Genomic DNA, 17,611 nt, shown 5'->3' with positions numbered 1-17,611 from the left:
GTTACTCCACTCTCAAAGAGGGCAATAGTAACAAGCTGGCCCATCGTTTCTATGGCCCCTACTGGATTCTTAATGTTAGGGGTAAAGGCGCCTCTACCTAGCCGCCTATATATTACTACACTGACAATACCCACACACTTGCACACTACAAGTGACGGGTGCCCATCAATATTACTTCATTCTTTATTCTTTTAATGACATTTGAATAAAGGGAAGGCTAGTAACACATTGTGATTATTGGAGTTCCCACATTGTGTGTGTTTCTCTCTCTTTCTCTTGCTCGTTCCACCATATCTCTTGCTCCCACTCATGCTTCCACTTCAGGGCTCACCTCCCTTCAACTGGTATCAGAGCCTTCTTCTTCACAAGCTCCAGCTTGATTCGGCACACTCTCAACTTCCATTCGAATACCTACAGCAATCATCTCTTTGTTGGCAACCATAACCACTCCTTTCGAGCTTTCTATTGGTTGCATTCTTCTTGGGTACTCTTTGAGCCTTCTTGAGAAAGTTGGACCAGCCCCTCATAGCCCTCACCCTACTAGTGCAACTGAAAGGGATGTAGGAGGTGCAGGAGAGAAGAGCACACACAATGTAGGTGCTATCAACAATGTTATGACAACCTTATTGCACTTTCATATATATATGAATAAAGAATATGGGTGGTCACTATACACGGGCAGGCCCAAGGGCCTTTTACCATGCAGGAGACATGGGAGAGAAGAGCACACACAATGTAGGTGTTGTCAACAATGTTATGATAGCCTTATTGCACTTTCATATTTATATATGAATAAAGAATATGGGCAGTCATTGTACACGGGTAGGCCCAAGGGCCTTTTACCCCAACAACCTTCCACTAAAAGGCCAATGGGCCAGGGAGTGAAAAAACAAAAGAAAATAAAAGAGACAAGTGAGGAATCATGACATCTCACCCAACGCCCAATCGGAAAGCAAGCTGTGCAATAAGTGGCGGGAACCTTCTCATAAGAAGAGTCAAGCATCCCTGAGTCCATGACATCCACGAGATAAGCAATCCCATAGCTCTAGACAATAGAGCAATCAATGACTGCTTCCCATGAAGCAAGCAACACAACTCATAAGTGCACGACTGTAAAGCATCAGAGTGGCGCATAGCATCAGCACAATGCATAAAAGACATCGAAGAGCATACAAACTCTCCAAGGTTAATCATCGAAAGAAGGCCAACATCCCAGACACAAGTCAAACATGGTCTCAAGACAATATGCGGTCTCAGCAAAGCGGAAGATTGACATATGACTATAGAATCAACCATAAAGCGCATTGAACACGCATCAAGAGGCACGAGAGGTGTCTGTGTCTCATAAAAGACAACATGATGGCTGCATAGAACCTGATGGGCATCTAAATCCCAAAATGTGTAAGCAATAAAGTCACCATCTCCATAACCAAGGAGAAGACATCTGCGTGATATATGAAAGGAAGCGACGGATTGAAGGTTGGACTCGAGAGCTATAACGGGAAAGCAAGAGCAAGAAAGGGAGAGACTAGAAATGGGAACTCCAACGGTCACAATGTGTGACCGAGCCTTCCTTTATTCAAACTGTCACTAAAAGAATAAAGAATAAAGTGACAGTGATGGGCGCCCGCCACCTACATTATGTAGTGGTGGTGACTGTCAGTGTAGTAATACACAGGCGGCTAGGCAGAGGCACCTTTACCCCCAACAACCTCCCACTTAAAGGTGAATCTGCCCCAGTGAGGAGTGAAAAGAAAAAGAAAAAAGATAGTATAACATGTACACATGTACAATAGGATGAGGAAAGACATCATCTCATCCCACACCCATCAACCTCTTGAGAAAGGCAAAGTGCTCTGTAGAGAGGCTTTTCGTGAGCAGATCTGTAGGATTCTGGTCAGTCGAGATCTTGACAAGATCAACAAACTTGTCCTCAACGACCCCACGTATGAAGTGATACGTGACCGCAATGTGTTTCGTCTTCGCATAGAAGACCGGATTCTTGGCTAATTGAATAGCACTCATAGAATCCGAATGCAGTGTAGGGATTGCATCAATACCAAGGTCAGCAACCAAACAACCCAATCAAATGGCCTCCTTGCAAGCCTCAGTGGCTACAACATACTCGGCCTCTGTAGTAGAAAGGGCCGTGCATTTCTGCACCTTGGACATCCAAGAAACAGCACCTCCAGCATATGTGAATACATAACCAGAAGTGGACTTCCTACTATCTGCATATCCTATATAATCAGAGTCAGTGTACCCCACGACTCCTGTATCTTGGCTGCCATAGCATATGCACATATCTGCAGTGCCTCATGATACCCTTCACGGCATCCCAATGCTTCTTGCCAGGTGTAGCCATATAGCGTGCCACAACACCAACTGCAAAGGCAATATCTGGATGAGTGGCTATCATGGCATACATAAGACTGCCCACTACGGATGCATAGGGAATCTTGGCCATCTCGGCCCTCTGCTCATCTGTCTGCGGACAATCAGCCTGTGTTACCTTCACATAAGAAGGCAATGGATAGCCAATAGGCTTTAAGTCCTGCATGTGGAAGCGCTCAAGGACTTTATGAATGTACTCCCTCTGTGACAAGTAGAGGAGTCCTTGATGCCTATCGCATCTAATGCGCATACCAAGTATGTGAGCGGCATGTCCCAGATCTTTCATCTCAAAGCTCTTCTTGAGCTGAGCCTTAAGAGCATCTAGCTCATCATGAGCTTTCCTTGCTATCAGCATATCATCCACAACATAGAGGACCAAAATCAACAAAGAACTATCACGGGCTTTCTTCGTGTAAAGATACGAATCCATAGCACTCCTACTGTAGCCCTGTGACTGCATAAAGGCATCAAACTTATGACACCACTCCCTAGGTGCATGTTTCAAGCCATAAAGGCTTTCCTTCAATTTGCACACTAGGTGCTCCCTACCAGGTTCTACAAAGCCCTTAGGCTGCTCCATATAAATCTCATCATGCAAGTCCCCATGTAAGAAAGCCGTCTTGACATCCATCTGGTATAAATCCAAGTCAAGCTGAGCAACCAAAGCCAAGACTAAGTGTAGGGTGGTCATCTTAACCACAGGAGAAAAGACCTCATCAAAGTCCACACCGTGCTACTACTTAAAACCCTTTGCTACCAATCTAGCCTTGTATGCCAGCTTGGGGTGTCCAGGGGTACTTTTCAGCTTGTACATCCACTTGCATGGCAAAGCCTTCTTGTCCTTAGGCAAGGAAACCAAATCCCAAGTCTCATTCTTATCCAAGGAGTCTATCTCAGACTGCATAGCCCTCTCCCAGGAGTGATTGTCACCCCTGCACATAGCCTCATCATAGGTGAAAGGCTCTCCTACATCTATAACCAAGACATAATGCATCGAGGGCTGAAATCTATCAGGTGGACGTCTGTCTCTAGTAGACCGTCTCACGACAGGCTCTGTTGCCTGTCTAGCTGCCTGTCCAACACCCTGACCATGAGCATCTGCTACAGCTATAGGCTATCCAACTGGCTGTGTGGGAGCTCTCAGCTCCTCCTGAAATATGACCCTACGGATCTCAACAACTCTCTCAGGGCTGCCTATGCATTTTGTCTTCATGGAAGACTACATCATGACTGCGGATGACTTTTCGTACCTACAGATCCCAAAGACGGTAACCCATCTCGCTTGCATCCCCATAACCAAGGAAAATGCATTTGACACTCTTGGGATCTAGCTTACTTCTCTTGTCCCTGGGCACATAGCAAAATGCCTCACATCCAAAGACACGGAGATGCGCATAAGAGGGAGGTTTTCCAGTCCATACCTCCTCTGCAACCTGGAAATCCAAACCACTAGAGGGTGATCTGTTTATGACATGCGCAGTTGACTAACTGCCTCAGCCCAAAAGCTCTGTGGTAGGCCTGCATGCCTAAGTATACTGCGTACACGCTCTTGGATGGTTCCATTCATCCGCTCAGCCAAACCATTCTAGGGGGGGGGGGTGTAGGGGGCGGTCAACTGACGCTTAATACCCCTCTCATCACATAACTGCTCAAAAGCACGTGAGACATACTCACCCCCATTATCTGTCCTTAGGCATTTTAGCCTATACCCAGACTGGTTCTCAACCAATGCAAGCCATCTCTGAAACACAGCCAAGACATCGAATTTCAACTTAATGGGATAAGCCCAAACTTTCTGTGAAAAATCATCTATGAACGTAACAAAATAGTTTACACCACCCATAGACTTGGGCCCACAGACATCCGAATGTACCAATGACAAGGGTTCACTCATGCATGGCCTACCAGACTTCTTATGCGTAGACCTAGTCTGCCTGGCATAAAGACAATGCTCACATGAATCAAAACAAGCATAATCAAGGGGTGGTAAGTACTGCAAACCAGAAAGCATTTTCATTCCCTTCAAAGACATATTGCCCAAACGAGCATGCCAAAGAGATACGTGTGGGATGGAACCCACAGACAAAACATGATCAAGGGAAGAAGCTGATACAATCAAGGGGTAGAGACTGCCAGCTTTGGCACCTCTCGCAATCACAAGTCTGCCACAAGTGATCTTCCATGCAGAGTCTCCAAAACATACATGATATCCTGCGTCATCAAGCTGTCCAACTGACATGAGACTACGTGTCAAAGCAGGTACATGACGTACATCCTCCTGCATAACAAAACTGCTGTTAGAAGGAAATTGCAGCCTAACATCACCAATGCCCACAATATCAAGAGAGCTATCATCACCCAAGTGCACAGAACCCGAAACAGTACGGTATGAATGAAACCACTCAAGGCAAGGTGTCACATGAAAGGACGCACCTGAGTCCAAGAGCCAACACTGTGCATGAAACAGTACGGTATGAATGAAACCACTCTCGGCAAGGTATCACATGAAAGGACGCACCTGAGTCCAAGAGCCAACACTGTGCATACATAGTGTATCTTTGTCGTCTACAAAGCACTAGAAGAAGCTGCTAGGATATAACATTCTCAGGCTGCATAACATTGATCTCTTCAATTTTTAACACTGGACTTTGCAGGTACTATGCTGCAATCAGAAGACTTATCCTGCACTTTGTCTTTCCCCTTATCTTTGCATCTTTCATTGTGTAATTCATGGCATTGTGGCCTAATATGGCCCTTTTTCCCACAATGGTGAGAAGTAACATCTGCATTCCTGCCACAGGATTCGCTACGTGACTTCCCACGAGACTTGGACCGAGATTTTTGAGAATCCCGTCCACAGCCACTACCACTGCCATGCTTTCCATATCCATCATTCCTGCCTCTAACTGTCGTAGCATGTGACATACGAGAGGCATCCAAATTCTTACGATTAACCTCTTCCTGCAGAAGAGCACTCTCAACATTAGATAATTTCAAGGTAGCAGTAGAGGCACATAATGTAGTGCAGAATACATCCCATGACTCATTAAGAGTACCAAGCAAGAAAAGAGGAGTGACATCCTCTGCAAAAGTGATATCCTGCGAAGTCAAGTTCTTGAGTATAGCATGGAACTGGCTTAAGTGAGCAGACATGGTCACATTCTCCTTCATGCGCAAATCCATAAGCTACTTCAGCCAATACATCTGACTCGTTGGACTTTTCTTGTCATAGAGATTCTTGATTTTATCCCACAATTTCCATGCACTCTGTTCTTCCTCAAAGACATTGTAATGAACCTGTTTTGTGAGAGACAATACAATAGTGGACTTGCATAACTCATCAAGCTCAAGCCATTCCTCATCTGGCATAGTTGCAAGCAGATGCCCGCTTAACCTCAAAGGTTTGATCTGCAATTTTTGCATCAGCATCTGCCAAATCTGGCTCTTCCAATACGAGTAGTTTGTACCATCAAGCTTAGTGATGTTGAAAATAGCATGATTAGTGGACGAACTCGCCATAATGCAGGCTGGAAGACTGTAGATAGTTTAAAATTGCTTGCTATTTATTGCAGAAAATGACCAAAAAATCACCAAAATCAAGGGAAAATGGCGAGAAAAGTGGAACCAAAGCTGTTGCCCACCAAGTAATAGTGAAAGTACATCAATTCAGAGTGTTTCAATATGAAAAATCCATGTCAGTCCATATATATATGCTTGCTATAATAAATTTCAGATTTTAGTAAAAGAGAGCTAACAGTGCCAAAATCAGATCCCAAGGCAATCAGATATTGCCAAGACCAAAGTCGGCATCATGCGGGCATAGCATAAGCATATGATGATCGATAAGAATGAATCCAACACCCAAGTATGTCATACAAACATCTGCCAGTGAGTAGGTACACCCCCTAGGGGCAATGGGGCAAAGTGTTCCCTCCACTACCAGGCACACCCCCCAGGGGCAACGGGGCAAAGTGTTCCCTCCACTACCAGTGAGTAGGCACACCCCCAGGGGCAATGGGGCAAAGTGTTCCCTCCACTACCAAAACTTAACACAAGTAGGTGTCAGTTCACAAAGATACGGATCCAAAACTGAGACTTAGCTCATAAGCATACAGTGAACCAAGACATATGATGTATCATCCCAAAAGGTAAGAAGTCCCAAAGTCTCAAGTGTCTGTAACTGCTCAATAGCATGTAACGGCTCAATGCATAAAAGTACCACCTGCTCAATGTCTGATAAGCATTCAAGAATGCTCCCACTGGCACAAAAGCCGTACATACGAGCTCAAGAGCTCACGCCAAGGCAAGACACAGTGCCAATGACATAAGTCCAAGACAATACATCAATAGTACATCCCGATGTAGGCGGTAGAGCATCCGTATGTAGCATCCATAAGCATGTAAGACATCAAGTACATCCCAAGATACAACTCTGGCAAGCCAATAAATAGCTCAAGTAAGCTCCGAGAATCCAAGGTCAAGCCAAGACCGAGCCCCAGTAGCAATAGGCTCCAAACAATGTAATTAGCATGTAGTAATGGCATAGGCTAAGCATGTCAAGACCGGTCAGATATAAGTAACATACATGCCATAAGTACATCCAAGATGGAGCATCCAAATGCTTTGCAAAGCTAGCTCAAACTCAACCAATGATCTCGAATCAAAACCAAGCTCTATGTCGAGCCCCAAGTGTCAATACATCACCATATATGCCCGAAACATAGCCCGAAAAGCATATGCATAAGTATACATGAGTAAAATGACTTCAGCCCAACTATGTACAACAGTGATTTACTATTCAAAACTGAGAATTTCAGCATCAAAATCGGTTCCAAATGGTTGCCAAAACAATAGGCATACATTCCCCTAACATCCGGGCATTAAACTAGACCAATCGGGCATTCAAATGACAATACAACCTGTAGCATCAAATGTCAGTGTAACACTGTCATAAACTACCTGTGGACTGTTATGACAGTCCCAAAATAGTGTTAAATCAGTCCAAATGCTATGCCAACACATCAACCATCAAAACCAAGCATCAAAACATGTTCATATGCCCGAAATGGAGCCTTTCCAAGTGTCAATGAAGGGGGAGAGTTGCTGTTGTGACTGTCAATGCTGAAGACACATATGGGAGGGCTGTGTGATTCCGCCAACTATAAATGCCGGTCCTGGGGCTGCAAAAAATGGTGGCCAAGCTTCAGAGGGGTCCGGTTGAAGCCAAGGAGGGCCTCAAACAAGCTCCAGCAAGCCTTGTTCAAAGGCAAGTGAGATATGAAGCAAGGGAGCTTCAATGCTGGTTGCCCCAATCTTGTTTACAGCATGCGAGACCTGAGAACTAAAGTAATCCTAAAGAAAATGATCAAATACCTCTGATGTAATGCCCTGAAGGTACCCAACAATGCCGGGAAGGTGCTCGGGAAGTCGGGGAGTGACGGGAGCTCAAAGGAGTCAAATATGGCTGCCAGGAAGGAGACCCAATGCAAGTAGGGAGTCAATGGGATGCTGAGAATGCCATGAACCAAGCTCAAGAGTTGGAAAGCAAAGCTCTGATACCAGTTGCAAGGGAGAGATGGATCGAAGGTTGGACTCGAGAGCAAGAGCAAGAAAGGGAGAGACTGGAAATGGGAACTCCAACGGTCACAATGTGTGACCGGGCCTTCCTTTATTCAAACTGTCACTAAAATAATAAAGAATAAAGTGACGGTGACGAGCACCCGCCACCTGCAGTGTGCAGTGGTGGTGACTGTCAGTGTTGTAATACATGGGCGGCTAGGCAGAGGCGCCTTTACCCCCAACAACATAGGCTCATATGGCATACTGATAGTGGCCTGGCAGCCAAATATCCTCAAGTGATCATAGGAGGGTCTCATACCACTCCATGCCTCATGCAGTGTAATACCATCCAAAGTCGAGCACGGTGTCCTGTTAACCAAGTAGACTACCATCATAAGGGCCTCAGCCCAAAAGCCATAAGATAATCCAGTTGTGGTAAGCATAGCAGCAACCTTCACTTGTAAAGTCAGGCACATGCCATGAGCAATCCCATAATACCGTGGGCATAAGAAATCAATGCTATATTGCTAACAAGAGATCCGTAAGCTGGGAGAGATAGCATGACTCTCATAATCCATCTACAAGCATCTAGGCCTGCTACTAGTAGAATCCATAAACCTGTCAAACATAGTAACAACATCCTCAATCTATACCAAAGGGTAAGCCCAAACATGGTGGGTAGCATGATCCATGAAGGTCACAAAATATGACGCGCCACCAAGTGACTGGGAAGGCATAGGTCCATATACTGCAACATGGACTAGATCTAGAGGAGCATGCTTCACACGATCGCCATAAGCCAAAGAGGCTCTACACGAACCATGAGTACAATGAGGACAAGTAGCATGGGGAAGAGCAGGCAATAAGCCCGTATCACATAAAGCATCCATCTCAGTGTGTCGTACATGACCTAGGCGGCAATGCCATACCAATGCATGTGGTATCTGTGTAATTATAACCATAGAATCTCCCACATGAGAGACATGCACTGCATAATCACTGCCATAACTAGCACCTCTGGCCAATACCAAGCAACCACGATGGATTTTCCATGAAGTATCCCCAAGAGAGACATAATATCTTGCACCATGCAACTAGCTACAGAGATCATGCTCTTACTGAGCATAGGTATATGCAAGACATCACGGAGCATGAGAGAATATCCATTTGGCAAAGCTAAGTGTATATCCCCTGTACCAATAACATGACAATCCTGCTCAAGGCCCAAAGAAATACATCTGTCAACCTCCGTGTAAGAAGAGAACCAATCTCTATGCGGAGTAACATGACAAGATGCCATATTGTCTAAAAGCCAACAAAGGTATAGGCCGTATCACTAAGCAAGTAATCTGCAGGGTAACACAATGCCAGGAGTCTAGGCTCAGCTGCATCATCATGGGTAACTACATGCACCATACCACTATCAACAATGGTCTCACCTATTGTACCATTGACTCTGCTCTCATGTCTAGTGCGGTGCAATCTTTGTTGCTCTCTAATCCACTTGAAGCATTTACACTTCACATGCCCTGTCTTTCCACAATGAAAGCAAACAAAACCTGTAAAACCTGTAGAAGAGGACAACTGCTCTGTAATAGCATGAGTAGGGCTGTCCAATACATCCAAGGAGCTCAAAGAATCAAGGGAACTCTCATAAGAGAGAACATGCTCATCAAGAGGACTGTCTGCATGACTAGAAGAGCTGGAAGTCATCATAGCATACTGCAAAGGGAACTCATCCAAACCAGAAGGGGAGAACACAAAGGCATCAACCACGGATGCAAAAGCTCCCTCACAGACAAGCCTAGCAGACAAAAGCATGACATATCCAACCACTTTAGCTCGCAGCCATAAAAACAAAAGTATGCCTCGGAGCCATAAATGCATAAGCATCCCCGAAATATAGGAGTATACATAACTTTGCAGTGTCTCATACCATGTACTGACATACATGTCCAGCCAAGAATGGTAGGTGACAAATAAACCTGCAAGAATCAAGCTCCAAATATCTGTGTAAAAGCATCCAGCTAAGAGGCTCTGTAAAATACATAGCAGCAAACCATGTGCATACACGGGTGGCCATAAAGATCAACTACTCCTTGACATACATGGGCAATTGCATCCCAAATAGCATAGATGCCATACAATAGAGAAGCAAGACGGCCATAACTATAAATCCCAAGCACTATCCAAGTCCACTGATCAATAAGTATCCTGCATATCAAATGCAAACGAGTAATCACAGCTCAATAGGCAACTGCCAAAACAAGGAAGCAGTTCACTGCTCAATACCTATAAGTGCATCCAAGTAATAGCCAATATCCATAATTAGAGCATCAAATTCCATATAGCATCCAAGGTCATAACGAAAAAAACCAAGTCGTAATGGAAAAAGCCGAGCCAATGTCCAACTGCTCAAGGGAATACTCAAATGAATGTCGAGACGAGCTCAAACAACTGCCATCCACAGCCAAAGCATAAAGCATTCACCAAGACATCATAACCCGTGCTGGGTAGCCTAGGCATAAACCATGTCATAGATGAAAAGCATTACAGAGCATAAACAAGACATGTGGCATAGTCCAAATACATCATGACATCATATCGAGTAGCCGGGAGCACCCCATGACCAATAGGCATAACCCAACTGTAGCATAAATATCTTCAGCCCTGAAGTTTCCAGCAGCATATAATCTTTGTAAACTAAGCAAATCAGTTCTCAATCCAAGCTCAAATCCATAGGCAAACCATAGGCATACATTCTCGTATGTATAGGCACCAACCGGGCATAATCGGGCATCAAATGCCAAGACCTGTAAGCATCGGATTGAAGTAACAAGTGGCTACCTTGTTTTGAACAAATCTGGAACTATTCAAAATAGTTAAGGCTGAGCTAAATCAGCTCCAAATGCGTCTCACATAAGAGGCATAACATCCACAAGTGATCCGGTATCAATAGACATCAATAGAAGCATCACATAAGCCATAGGCATACAAATACATGCTGTCTTAGACCTAAAATCTGTTGTTAAATATTTTGTCATCAAAATTTGGCAAATTCGACATCACCATCGCGTCCGGAGCATATCAAAATCCCAACTTAGACTCTTACCTTGCCTGAATCGAGTTTCAAATACCCGAGATATGACAAAAAGAGTGATTTTTGAGCCATTTTTGCAAACATGCACAAATAAAACGTGAGCATGCTGTTGTACTTGAGGGGCCAAATCAGGATGGGTAGGGGCTAAGCAAGAGCACGATGAAGGCCTACAATAGGTCTACACAAGCCTAGGACAAGTCCAAGCAAGAGGTGAAGAAAACAAGCTTCAATGATGGAAGCTATGGCTGCCTCTTCATGAAACCCTGCTGTTCATGTCAAAGAATGGCTGAGAATTGAGTGCGAAGCAAGCTCTTATACCTTGTGTAGATGCCAGGGAAGACTGGGAAGCGCTCGCGAAGGACTTGCTCTGATACCAGTTGAAAGGGATGCAGGAGACCCGGGAGAGAAGAGTACACACAATGTAGGTGCTATCAACAATGTTATGACAATCTTATTGCGCTTTCATATATATATGAATAAAGAATATGGGCAGTCACTGTACACGGGTAAGCCCAAGGGCCTTTTACCCCACAACAACATCACGTTATGTGAAAGATGCACTTTTTTTAGTAGTAGCTCACATTTTCCATCTCCTACGTCATATCTTATACAAGCACTTATACCCTTGGTTTTGATGCTTGACATTGATCCTTCACTCTTGGTATTCAATTTGAGTGTTGAGCTTCAGCTTTGGACTACTATAACAGTCCACAAACTGTTAGATTTGATATCTACACTCATTGCCATTGGTTGGATGATGCCCAATTATGCCCAGTTGATGCTTTATATATTTACGGATGTTATATCATTGCTTGGAGTTGATTTTGGAGTGATTTAACCACTTCATTTACTCTTGGCTAAGGTTTGCTAGCTGGAAATACAAGGCAACACTCTATTTGATGCTTCTATGGTTAGCTTTATTGTTCTTATGACGCCCGATTATGCTAGGGTGATGTCTACATGTATGGGAATGCTATGCCCTTGTTATGGATTTGATTTGGAGTTGGTTTTGGTACCAGAATATCTTGGTTTAACAGTGTATTCTCAGTGTTGTATACTGCAAGGTTATCTCTGCTATAATAACCAGGGCTAAAGCTTGATTTTGGTACTGGAATAGCTTGGTTTAACAGTGTATTCTCATAGTTGTATACTATAGGGTTACCTCTGCTGTAATAACTAGGGCTAAAGCCTATTTGGTCAGTGTATGCTCTACCTATTGGTCACATGTGCTTCTTGGGTGACTCATATGACTAGATGGATGTATATGGAGGTTGGCACATATTTTATTGCTCCAAAATGCCTTTTTGAGCTTCGATTGAGCTCCGTCTTGGTTGGCATTTGATTGACATTGGTCTACTGTGGCATGCCAATTAGAGTTTCCCCCTACCACCAAGTTTCACAATGTGTTTAATGTCAGCCAACTAAAGTCCTTCATTGGCACCTCAGTGGACTATGTGGAAGAACTTCCCCACATAGATAAAGAATGTATAATTTAGTATATCCCTAAGGCAATCATTGGGCAACAAGATAAACATTTAAGATCTCAATCTATCAAAGAGTACCTTATCAAATGGCAAGGCCTACCCCTGGAAGAAGCCTCATAGTGTCCAGTCACTATTGTCAATGAATTTCCTCACCTCCAAGATGCCCAATAGCCAGTTATGCCCTCGTTTGACCATCCCCTACCTGTAGACTGCACATTGTTTTAGAATAGTTTTATACTTGCCCAAATCTCTAGAATGTGCCTCCTACAAGGGCTGAAAGTACATGTCATAAGCTCTATTTCGACATGCAGCACACCCCATTTGGAGTAGCCTATCAAAGATATGATAATTTTACCTCAACAGGCCTCTCATGGACAGCATGCTATCCCTAGTCTTTACCCATCTATTTTCATTATAATGTGGTTGAGAGTAGTACTCTGCACCCCATTCCTTAAGCCCATCTATCACTTCCCTCCAATTGTCTTCGTTTTTTAGGGCAAAAAACTTCAAGGTGGGGATGGATTGTAATGAGCAGGATACATAGGAATCAGGGGTTAGACACTTAGTCACATTGACCCGGGTATATAAGGTGTAAGAGTCCCAATATTTTGCTATAAAAATTTGAATTGAATACATGTAATAATGTAATAAATTTTAATACCATGTATCACTTTTTATCTAGAGACAAGCATTCATGATAGATATGCTCATTAATAATACATACACATACACACACACACACCCCTTAGTACACATATAATGAAATTATTGTAGAAACATGATATTACATTACACATATGATTTCTTATTATAGCTTTTGTGTAATTTAAAGGGCCACACTAGTGCAAAGCACCATGAGTGCCTCGAAGTGGCAAGAAAAGTTGCCATGCTATTGCACGACAACTTCACTCGACAATTCATTTCTCCTCTCTCTCTCTCTCTCTCTCTCTCTTTTCCCTCTCTCTTTCTAATTTGTTTATTCTCTTCTCTCTCTCTCTCCACCTTTTATTTTCGTTGATTTTCTCTCATCTCTTTGTTCTCTCTCTCTCTCTCATCAAATGTAAAACTAAAAGCAATTTATAAAATTTATAGTATAAAATGCTAGATATACATGCAATCTCTTTTATGCATCAAACTTCACTAGGCTGCTTTGTGGCAACTTTGCGCTATCTACTATGAAGTGGCAAGCAAAGTTGCCAATTTCACTCCACAATCCATTTTTTCTCTTTCTCTCTCTCCTATTTTCTCTCTTTGTTTCTAATTTGTTTCTCTCTCTCTCTCTCTCTCTCTCTCTCTCTCTCTCCTCTCCCCCAATTCCCTATGCCTAATTGTTCTCTCTCCTCTCTTTGCCTTTTAATTTAGTTTATTTTCTCTCATCTCCTTGTTCTTTTTCTCTTTCATATCAAATGTAAAATTAAAAGTGATTTAGAAAAATTATAATATAAAATGTCAAATATATATGTAATCTCTTTTATGCATCGAACTTATAAATTTTCATCTATACACAAAGTTGATACTAATTGGACCTCACAAAGTTTGAAGTTCAAGTCAAACTTTCCTTTCTCTTTCTCTCTCTTCTCACCTGTTCCTCTTGATTTTTTCCTCTCTCTCTCTCTTTCTCTCTCCTCTCTCTCTCTCCTCTCTCTATCTTTTTATCATTTCTCTATTTTCTCACTCCCTATATGTCAAATTTTTCTCATTTTCCTCTCTCTCCTTCGATTTTTTTCTTTCCTCTCCCTTTTCATATTTTCCTCTCTTCCTCTTTCTCAAGTCTTTTTCTCTTGCTCTCTCTCTCTCTCTTTCATTTCTTCTCACTTCTCTTTCGCCTCCTCTTTCTGTCTCTCATATTTTCTCCCTCTCTCTCTTCTCTCATTTTTCTCTCTCCTCATTTTTCTTTGCCTCTCTCCTCTCTTTTTTCTTTTTTTCTTTTCTCTCTTCTATTTTTTCCTTCTCTCTTTGCCTTTTCTCTCTCTCTCTCTCTCTCTCTCTCTCTTTAATTTTTTCATTTTTTTCTCCTCACTACCCCTCTCTCCTCTTTTCTCCCCCTCTTTCTTCTCTTTTTTCTTTTCTTCTTATTTCTCTCTCCCTCTTTTTTCTTTTCTTCTTCCTCTCCCTCCCTCCCTCACACACACACACACACACACACATTTCTTCTCATTTATTTTGCCTATTCTCTCTCATATTTTTTTCTCCCTCTCTCTCTTCCTTCTTTTTGCTCTACTCTTTTCCTCCCCTTTTTTTTATTTTCTTCTTCTTCTCCTTCTCTCTCTCTTTCTCCCCTTTCCTTCTTTCGCCCTCTCTCCTTGCTTTTTAAAATTTCTATCTCCTCTTTTCCCTCACTCTCTCACTCTCTCTCCTCTTTTTTCTTTGCCTTTCTCTCCTAGCTTTCCCCTTTCTCTTCCCCCTCTTTTTTCTTTTCTCTCTCTTACATTTTCATTATCTCTTTGCTATCTTTCTCTCTCTCTCACTTGTCCCTCCAAATCTCTCTCTCTCTCTCTCTCTCTCTCTCTCTCTCTCTCTCTCTCTCTCTCCAAATTTTTTCATTTTTTTCTCTTCTCACCCCCTCTCTCTTGCAATCTTTTTTCTCCCTCTTTCTCTTCCCTCTTTTTTCTCTCCTCTTCCCCCCTCTCTCTCCTCTTGTTTCATTTCTCCTATTTTTTCCTTTTTTTCTTCTCTCTTTCTCTTTTAAATTTTAAATTTTCTCTTTCTATAATTCTCTCTCTCCCTTCCTCCCTCTCTTTCAAAAAATAAATTATTTTTTAAAAAAATACTTAAATAAAAAAGAAGATAAAATATTAAAAAAAGAGTGAAACTTAAATTAAAAAGTTTAATTTAATTTAAAATATTTAATTAAAAGAGAGAGGGAAGAGAGTGAGAAAAATGATTAATTTAAGAGGGAAAGAAGATTTTAAAAAAGCTTTAAAAATATTTAATTAAAAGATGAAAAAAGTAAAAAAAAGAGAGAAGTTAATTAAAAAGTTTAATTTGATTAAAAACAAGAGAGCGAGAGAGAGAGAGAGAGAGAGAGAGAGAGAGAATTAATTAAAAAGGGAGAAGAGACGTTTTATTGAATTATAAACTTCAATTAAAAAAGGGACATGGAGGAGAGAGAGAGAGAGAGAGAGAGAGAGAGAGAGAGAGAGAGAGAGAGAGAGAGAGAGAGAGAGAGAGAGAGAGAGAGAGAGAGAGAGAGAGAGAGAGAGAGAGAGAGAGAGAGAGGGAGGGGTTCATTAAAAAGGAGAGGGGGAAGAGAGAGGGAGAGGGGGTTTTAATTAAAAAGGGGAGGTTCGAGAAGGGGGTAGGTTTAGGAAGCCCTTTGGAGATTTGGGGCTTCCCAAACCTACTACCAAATTAAATTAATATAGATATAATGCAAGAATGTACCAAACCGTATACCAACCTTATGTGGCCTTTTATATGATGCTCCCAAAGCCAACAACTATTGTGTTGATATAGAAGTCATATTAAAATATATTCTCTCCTTCCTTCATGTCGGGCTAAGATGTGGGTTTGTTAAGAACGTTATCATGTTGGCAAAGCACATTCCCATTCATTTTATGTGAGCAAAGGGAAGCTGTGCCTACCTCATGGCTACTTCCCATTGCTCATTAAAAAATGTAAATATGAGTGATATGTAACATTATAAGCTTTTGAATGACACCATTCTACACAAGCTAAAATATGCTAGCTAGTTTTTTCAAAAAAAAAGGTAAGAAGTAATTTGACCCATTTATTCACTTTGCTTTTGCTTCACTGGCAAACATTGACATACGGAATGTGGGAGAGATTCTTTAGTTCTTAAACACATTGGGCACCATGGTGATTATCCAATCCTTCGTGCTAAGTTTCGTAATGTAGACCTTCCATAACAATGTATTGAGTTTATTTGATGGGGTACTTCTCCAAACCTTTGTATTTTGCAGCACCATGTCTTCTGGTGTTCTCTTGGGAAGTTGGGCTTCGATGCGGTTTGCAGCTTGACAAAGTTGCCATTCCTATTATTTTCAAAATTCTTTTGGTGTTTTTGGACATGGCCTTACTCATTGAAGTCTCCAATGATTTAATGAGAGGTTTCCCAACCATCATATGCACTATTGGCCAACTAAATTTCTTGCTCTTGTAGCCAATCATTTTCAGGCTGGTTAAGTTACTTCTATAGCCACCTCCATAAAATCCCCCATTTCATGGAGGTTGCCATAGGTCTTGCCATCTACCGAGTACCTTTCCTTTCAATAGCTATGCTTCTCTTCGGATCTTTTTAAGTAGGTGAGGTCCCATCATCATATGCATGGGGACAGAGCCCTATGGGCTAACTAGTTGCTCTAACCAAGAGTATACCTCAACTTTTAGGATAAACTGACCGTACAAGTAAAGTTTTCCTTTTTGTGAATGAAGTGCCCATAGTCCCGAAATGGAAGGGCAAATTAGTGCAAGTGGTCTCTAAGGTTGGATCAATATACTTTCTTCTTTTTAAATAAGCGAGGTGCCATCGCTTCTCTCTCTCTTCTCATTCAGATTCTTTATGTCTGTACGCGCGCATGCTGCATCCATGGGGACACGCAGCAATTTCTATAAGAATGCCGCCTACGATTACGCCAAGAAGTTTGATCTCTCTTCCGCGCTTGAGAATCTGCGCAGTATGTAACCTCTCGCAGCACCATCAGTACCGAATCACATTGAAAATCAACAGACAGCTTCAATACTTAGTCTGTTCAGTTCTTTTGCTTCTTAAGAGGAGAATTATCTGGACGATGGCCTCATCCAAACCTATATTGATTTTTGGCAGCTTACCAGGTTGCTACTGGAGAGTTGCCACTTGCTGCCGTACAAGCTTCTGGTGAGGCACAAGCTACCAAACAATCCGAGGGCCTGACAGCACCAAAAGGCAAGTGTGCTCTCCATGTCACTGGTTCCAGTTTGTTCTTGATTGAGTTCTATTCAACGTATGCTTGTTCAATAGGACGGAAGCACAAAATTTTGCTCTCTGCACCGGACGACACGAATCAAAGTCTTAGAGGCGGAGATGGAGAATCTGTGCATTCAACACCCTCAACCAAGAAACTGAGGCAAGAGC

The 17,611-nt window shown here is 42.4% G+C and overlaps 1 protein-coding gene across 4 annotated transcripts in view; it reads left to right on the top strand.

Annotated features, from left to right (window-relative positions):
- The first annotated feature begins 16,987 nt into the window (after nt 1-16,987).
- The window catches only part of LOC148024760 (uncharacterized), a 40,449-nt gene continuing 39,825 nt past the window's right edge, over nt 16,988-17,611 (top strand). Inside the window, exons 1-3 of one of the 4 annotated variants that reach the window (XR_015693355.1) lie at nt 16,988-17,174; nt 17,324-17,422; nt 17,498-17,603. Coding sequence is in view for 3 of the 4 variants with exons in the window: in XM_087694410.1 (XP_087550536.1) it covers nt 17,060-17,174; nt 17,324-17,422; nt 17,498-17,603 (320 nt within the window). In the remaining variant the exon portion in view is untranslated. The remainder of the gene's footprint in view (nt 17,175-17,323; nt 17,423-17,497; nt 17,604-17,611) is intronic. The other 3 variants (XM_087694411.1, XM_087694410.1, XM_087694409.1) reach the window with 3 other exon arrangements.

Source organism: Lygodium microphyllum, chromosome 15 (genome assembly GCF_053477565.2).
Source record: "Lygodium microphyllum isolate KBCC chromosome 15, Lygodium_microphyllum_v1.1.10, whole genome shotgun sequence".
Classification (NCBI taxonomy): domain Eukaryota; kingdom Viridiplantae; phylum Streptophyta; class Polypodiopsida; order Schizaeales; family Lygodiaceae; genus Lygodium; species Lygodium microphyllum.
This window is presented reverse-complemented; position numbering and strand designations above follow the sequence as displayed.